General features: G+C 47.2%; 1 protein-coding gene across 1 annotated transcript; it reads left to right on the top strand.

The window, feature by feature from the left end:
* Positions 1 to 1,765: 1,765 nt before the first annotated feature.
* Positions 1,766 to 6,167, top strand: LOC136494119 (putative E3 ubiquitin-protein ligase RING1b). Its single transcript, XM_066490269.1, has 10 exons — positions 1,766 to 2,116; positions 2,277 to 2,355; positions 3,246 to 3,304; positions 3,864 to 3,945; positions 4,091 to 4,211; positions 4,321 to 4,362; positions 4,484 to 5,002; positions 5,336 to 5,443; positions 5,546 to 5,746; positions 5,916 to 6,167. The coding sequence occupies exons 1-10, from the start codon at positions 1,915 to 1,917 to the stop codon at positions 5,949 to 5,951; spliced, it is 1,449 nt and encodes a 482-aa protein (XP_066346366.1). The 5' UTR covers positions 1,766 to 1,914; the 3' UTR covers positions 5,952 to 6,167.
* Positions 6,168 to 7,266: the final 1,099 nt, after the last annotated feature.

The raw sequence follows: 7,266 nt of genomic DNA, 5'->3' as shown, positions 1-7,266 counted from the left end.
CGCGAGCTGATCACCAGCTAGCACTGGCAGCAAAAGAGACATGGTCATATGGTTCCCTGCTAGAAGCATGCATTGAGCGTGCGTGGAGTCGGGCATTCGATGGTGTGCATGTTTCCGCTGTAGCGACTGTTCTCGTTGGATGGCGTAGCTGTGGCAGCGAGTAGCAGGAGCAGCAAAAATTCACGATCCTTAGCAATAATGTAATGCTTCGCGTAGCCACCAAGGCCGTGTCACATCTCATGCTAGTCCCTCGAGCTCACACTGGCCTCTTCAGGTTCTCCGTTGACAGCGTGGGATGCTGAGTCAGCGTCGGCCAACTGGTATCGCTGATCTCCCACATCGTGCGAACAACGATCTTCGGTCGTGGCTGGGCAGCCACAGCAGTACCACTGCTGTCGTCCATCTCTGAACCGTCCGTCATCGCCAGCGGTTAGTCTGGCGATGACGCTTGTACGGCTCTGATACCACTTGTTGGCCCACTCACCAGTCTTACCGAGCACCTGTTAGTGTTGTCGAGCACCCACTAACTAAGCCGACCACGAACAAACGTTGTTCGTCCCCACGCACTATGGCTAGAGGTTGAAGAAGAGGTAGAACAGAGCATACACACACAGTATAAGATACCAGCGTTAGGCGAAGCCTTGTATGGGAGATGACAAATCTGAACTCTCTTTACTGAGTTGCTGTGATAGTCTATTTATACAACTCTATCTATCTAGTCCTCGTACAGTGTACATGCTGCAACAGTAACTAGATAACACAACAGGGCTAACTCTGCGCTGGCATCTACATGTGGCTACAGTGATACAGGTGAGCTGTGCGACTCTTACACCTATAGCAGCTACAATATCACAGCAAAAGGTCTTTTCGACGTCGCCTTATCTTACTGCGTTCATACAAGATAACAGTAGATTCTTACCTTGCTAGTATACGTCGGTAGCTTGTTCAGTTGTCACAAACCAAGGGTTGTCAGCAACGTCAGACAGGCAGGCACCGGCATCGCCGGCCGCCGGCAGAGCAGAGCTGCAGAGGTCGGGCTCGGACCTCTCGCCGGAGAGGGGAGCTGAGAACATTGACGCCTGTGTGGCAGCGAACAGACGAACAAAGCCGGGGACGCAGCAGCGATTTTGCCTGCCGCGTGTTCAGCAATCTCAGCCTCAATCTGAAACCAAAACACCTGCGTGTTCTCCGTTCTCACGTGGATCGAGCGCCGAGCGGTATGCAAATACAGCCCTCGCCTTCCTCAGTTGCAGAATCGGAATAACAGCTGCCAGCCCCAGGCCCAGGAAGTCGGCAGGCGAGGCGAGGCGGCCGCGGCCCTGACGCCTGCATGCGCCGTGCGTCGCTTGCGCCAGCCGCCAGTCAGAGAAGCAGCAGGCGCCGGCCCCCACCGTCAAGCAGTCACATAGGCCCTCCGGAAAAAAAAAATAGAGTCGTTAAAAAAATCATGCTATCAAACTTTTGTTAATTTTATTTATATTTTTAAATAAATTTATTATATATATATATTCAACGATCTATCAATGATATTAATTATATATCATAAATATTAATATTTTATTAGATATATTGAGTCAAAATTAAAAGTTGCTGATTTTTTTAAAGCAGAAATGACTTTTTTTTAACAGAGAGAGTAGACCCAAACCCGCAAAGCTACCACAAAACGAGCACCTCCTCTCTCGCCAGTCGCGAACCCCTGTTTTATTTTTATTTTCCTCTTCCTTTCCGCCTCCCCTTCCAGTTCCAGGCTCCCCGCATCCACCTGGCCACCTCGGCAGCTCATCCCCCCCGTCCCGTCGACCCACACCGCCTCCCCTTCCTCCCAAGCACCGGACGTCTCGCCAGGGCGGCGGAACACCGCCTCGAGCCATCGCCGCAATCCGAGAGCCAACAACTTAGGGGCGGAAAGACAGAATGCCCGCGAAGAAGCGCCGGTTCCCATCGCCGCCTTCGAAACCCCACGGCGACGTGGCGGCTCCCAGTCCCACCTCTGATGCCGCCGCCGGCGGAGGCGTAGTTGAAGGAATTGGAGGGCGCCCGCCGTTGCCGAGCAGGGGCGCCGCCAGGCCGAGGTTGACTGACCCGGACCCGGAGCCGCAGGGCGGACTCGAAGACGGTGAGTGAGCTTGATGACGACGGCATCGAGATCGAGGCCGGCCTCCCTCCTATAGTCCTATCTCGCTCCCACCCCACGATGTGCATGTCGCGTTCTGTATCACCGCGCGTATATGGCTAAGAGGCGGCTTGTGCTGTGTGTGCTTCGATGGGTTTGGCAGATTCGGACGCGGAGGGTGACGGCGGCGCGGACGACGCCGACAGTGAGTCCTCGCAGAGCGACCACGGCGGGACCGACGAGTGAGCTTTCCCTCCCTCTTGGCCTCTTCCACGCTCTATCTCTCCGATCCCGTGGACCCCTTTGGTTGTCTACGATATGCTTGTGGCCTGCTTGCGGAGTCGCGGTGCCTATTGCCTCGTGCCGTCGTGCGCCTCGCCCGCCGGTTCCTCGTACCCGACCTGCCAGTGACTCGTTCGAGGCGGTGCATACCGGAACCGGTGACTTGCTTAGTCCGTGTGATCTGGTCGCGTCTATGCAAACGCACCGATCGCCGAGCCGACAAGGCCGATGATGCATCATGTGCATTCGAGCTAGGCAGGAATGCCGTGGCCTATACATGTATGCATGCTTCTGTCAGGGTGCAGGCCATAGCTGGGATTGAAATTGCCGGCCTGCTGGGAACTTGGCGCTGTCCTTTTTTGTTGTGCGCTTATCGTGCTTCAACCACTGCTTTCATGTTTTATCTCAAGTTCTGAACTGCTCTGTCGTCTGCCGTGGCTTTAGCTGTACGTTGAGTTTCCGACTTGTAATGCACATCATGTTTTCAAATCGGCAATGCACATGCTTTAGAAATTCATAAGGTGAAATATATATTCTACAGCTCGGCTTCAGTCTCAAACATGTCTTACTCATACCTCCTGGATAGTTAAATACTTAAGTATGCTCAATATTATTTTTTTAGTTAGTTAAAAATCGACCTTCACTTCCTCCTGCTTTACGTGATCTTTGTGTAGTGTCATAAAATAGCTATATCTTTTTGGTTTCAAAAGAACAAAAATAGATGCTACATTTCTTTATATTTACCTGCATCTCACTGCTCTTCAAGATCATTATTCAGGTTCGTGGACTTTGGAATATTTGATGTTTTACATGGTCTGAAGCTTATAGTGAACTGTTCTGTCTCTCTCAGGTATATGCTAGTGAAATTAGCAGATATACGGAAGGAGGTTCAGTGCCCTATCTGCTTAGGTGAGAAAATCCTTTCTCAGTTTGCTTAGGGATATGGATGTTACATTGTTATTCTTTAGTTTTCTAGCATGACTAAAGCATTCAGATTAAGGAGCCGTGTTTCTCTATTGAATTGTCTGCACTAGCTGTTTGCTAGTACAAACTCATCTTCCAGTTAATTGTAGCACGATAATATGGCTGCCTTGTATCATATATATACATGTCATTTTTTATGGTTTACCCCAAATGTAACTGTTTGCTTAGATGTAGTCCGCTTTGTCGTTCTTATTTTAATACATCCACTGGCTATAACTCTTCTGGTTCTGATGGGTTTATTTCCTATAGGTCATATGATGCTGTTTATCACCTGTTCTTTTCACAAAACTTGCTAAACTGGTTGTATATTAATCTTAAGCTAAGGAACATATTTGATGAAACCCTAGCAAATCCAAGTAGAAAATCTGTTTGTTACAAACTACAATAATTTACAGGTTCAGAGTTTGAGAATTTCATTTCTTGATTTGCATCATTTTTTGTCAGATGATGATATACCATGGAGTCTAATCCTTCTATTTTGCAGGCATTATCCGGAAGACAAGGACAGTTATGGAATGTTTGCACCGGTTCTGTAGAGACTGCATTGACAAATCTATGCGACTAGGGTATGATGGTTGATGGCAGGCATCATTTTCTCTAAAATTGTGTCACAATCAATTTCAACAAGTAAAATTTACAGTTTAATTTTGTCTATAGATCATAAATAGAGTGTTATTATCTGATAACAAAGATAATGCTCTGATTTTGCAGAAATAACGAATGCCCAGCGTGTCGCACTCATTGTGCAAGCAGACGTTCTTTGAGGGACGATCCTAAGTATGATGCGCTGATTGCAGCCTTGTATCCAGATATTGATAAGTATGAGGAAGAGGTGATGTCTTATGTCTATAACTCAATATGCCCTATCATCATTTAGTTGTTTGTTTTTTAGCCTCATTTAGCTTCTCCATGAAGTGCTTCTAATATACTTGACACTGCAGGAATTTGCTTTCAGTGAGCAGGAGATGATTCGGAATAAAAAGGTGATCTCATCTCCTTTGGCAATACCAGAACTGTATTTGTTTATACAAAACTCATTTTTTTATATTCTTATATTATATTTAACCATCAATATCAACACACCATTATTTGCTTTCATTAAAGATACAAGAAGCCATCGAGGAAACATTCCGAAGACAGTCCGATGCAATTGGTAAGAAACGTTCTATGGCAAAAGCAACTGCAACTGCCTTTGCAAGGAAGTACAGGAGAACACGGGGGAGAGTTAGAACCATTACCCCTGATATCGCCCCTACTGGCTCTGCTGAGGAGGATAGAGAAGAAGAAAATGCCAAAGAGACCACCAGAGAGCAATCTTCTGCTGATGATCATTCTCCAGTTTTAAGACAGAAAAGATGCAGGAAGAGATCTGGACCACAAGGATCGCCTGCTGGAACCATTGGCAGTATCGACCACAGCTTTGAGGAGAATGATCAATTAGTTGGTGGTAAAGAAATTTTAGCCACCTCTCCATTGCGGGGGGAGATGCTTGCATGGGGGAAGAATGGTACACGGAGCCAAAATCGACACGGCAGTGTTGGTTCAAATGGCAGGATTGGATGGAGTGGACGCATTGCAAAATTGGTGGATCACCTCCATACTGCTGATGAAATGGATAAAGAGGTAGTTTTCATTTTGTGTGTATGTTCTTTTGGATATAGTATTTTCTCACAGTTACATGAACCAAAACATGTTTGGGGACTCTTTAAACAGGAACAAAACAGCAAATTTCTTGCTCATATCCTGTTTCAACAGTGTTGCTTGCCTTTTCCTTTTGTCCCTGCTTTTCAAGGGAAAAAGTAGGAAAGGATCGCTGGTGTTTTGTCACACCAGATGCATATCTCTACTGTATATATCTTCCATGCTTCAGCAGTTCTGTCGAGATGAGCTTAACCTAAACCTGAAAATGGAGTGTGTGCCAGGTCTGCTGAACTGTCCATATTTCCCGTTTTGCAGTTCCAGCTGTATCTTGTTCTCCTTCCTGTCGACGGACAAACCATACCTAACTTGGAAAAGCCTTATCTAAGTTGTCGACCAACCTTGTCCATTCAACATGTTGTACAGGTGATTGCTTGTCTCAGTGAATATCTTGCTTGGTTTCTGAACATTCCTAGTTTACTCAGTTGGACCGAAATAACAAAAGGATGTGAAATCGTGTTATTTCAGTTCGTTGCTCTTCAATTATCTTGGAAAGTCGAAGAACTTGAGATGTACATAAGGATGGACCGCCACTGTGTAAGTGTTGGCTCGAATAATTCCAGTACAGATGAAGCAAAACCATGCCCATTTGATGGCTTGGAAAGACTGAGGGAAGATAAACTTCTGTCGGAGCTTCATCCTTCGTTTGCCTCTAGCAACGGTAACATGGTAAGACCCAGTATTGAAGCTCCGACAGCTTGACCCAGTATCGCAGTAAATTTGTTTCAATACTGGTTGCGTACTTGCTTGCTTGCTCATGTTACCGTTTTTCACATTGAATATTCTGCTTGCTTGCTCATGTTGCGCTGATACACTTCGCTCTTGTCTTTAATGCCAGGTGTTGCGATATGCTTTGAAAACTCGAGACTTATGAAGTCCCTCAGCTACCAATTTATGAAGTCCCTGTCCATACGGTGGCAATGCAAATGGGATCTGCATCTGGTGAACGAATTTATGTATAAAAAAAGAATATTCAATGTGAAAAATGGTGTTGCTGTTTTTCTCATTAGTCTTGCTAAGTTAGTTTACCATCTTTGTAATATATAACGAACTGATTAGCGAATGGTCTCAGTAGGTGAGCCAAGCTGTCTTCTATTTACTGTTCATTATTTATACGAGCCGATGGCAGGATGGGAAATCGGAAGCTGATTATAATATAAAACCAAGTCGTTCTTTCCTTGTTCACGCGCCTCAGTCTGCCACCTTCAACTTATCTAATTTCTGTTGTAAAAAAGAGAGTTAAATGCATCAGAGATCTATTAACTTGTGAGGAGGTTTCAGTTGGGTCTATCAACTTTCAAAGTGGTTTTTTTTGGTCCATAAACTTTTAAAATGGTTCACTGCAGATCTATACCTATTTATTTAACCTTAAAATCAAAGTATATTTGTAGAAAACCCTCTACCTTTCTTTATGTTCTACGCGCTCACCCTTCAGTCATCGTGAGGTCCAGGTGGACGCCGCACACACTCATGCATGCACTCGTCCATGCTTCTGTGCGTCCTCCTTCTATGCAGCTACTGTTTGATTGCACTTGGTGGCAATGAGCGTGGCTTTGTTGTGGTGCCAACAAGCACCTCTTCGTCATCCAATCCTGCAGCGTGCTCACCTGTACCACAAGGTATGCAATGCAATGCTACTGATGAATACGAATCAAAGTTTCACACTAACTCTGAAGTGCTATATATTCGTGTCAGTGACTTCTGATCCCAACCGTGCGTCCATGCCGCTGGCGCACCGGCACGGACCGTGCGCGCCGGCATCGGTGGCGGCCACGAACAGGCCGTCCCAGGCCGAGATGCTTGGCCGGGACCGCGCTCGCAGGAACCATATCTTGCTCAAGGCATCAGGGCGCAGGATCACACTGTCCGACGTGGGCGTGAGCATCCCGACGTCCCTGGGCGCCGCCGTGGACTCGCTGCAGTACGTCGTCACGCTGGGCTTCGGCACGCCGGCTGTGTCGCAGGTCCTCCTCATCGACACCGGCAGCGACCTGTCGTGGGTGCAGTGCCAGCCCTGCAACTCCTCCAGGTGCTACCCGCAGAAGGACCCCCTGTTCGACCCGAGCGCGTCGTCCTCGTACGCGCCCATCCCGTGCGACTCCAAAGTGTGCAGGGACCTGGACCCCGTTGTTAGATTGATCTCATGACCAATAAGCCCAACGGCCTATTGGGCCTTGGTCTCGCGCCCT

The sequence above is a fragment of the Miscanthus floridulus genome, chromosome 11 (genome assembly GCF_019320115.1).
Source record: "Miscanthus floridulus cultivar M001 chromosome 11, ASM1932011v1, whole genome shotgun sequence".
In the NCBI taxonomy this organism is placed as follows: domain Eukaryota; kingdom Viridiplantae; phylum Streptophyta; class Magnoliopsida; order Poales; family Poaceae; genus Miscanthus; species Miscanthus floridulus.
Note: the sequence above shows the minus strand (reverse complement) of the source record. Positions and strands in the feature narration are given on the sequence as shown.

Coding starts and splice junctions, on each gene's coding strand:
- LOC136494119 (XM_066490269.1), top strand. CDS start 1,915: ATGCCCGCGAAGAAGCGCCGGTTCCCATCGCCGCCTTCGAAACCCCAC. Junction 4,212..4,320: donor TTGATAAGTATGAGGAAGAG/GTGATGTCTTAT, acceptor TTGACACTGCAG/GAATTTGCTTTCAGTGAGCA. Junction 5,003..5,335: donor CTGATGAAATGGATAAAGAG/GTAGTTTTCATT, acceptor CCCGTTTTGCAG/TTCCAGCTGTATCTTGTTCT.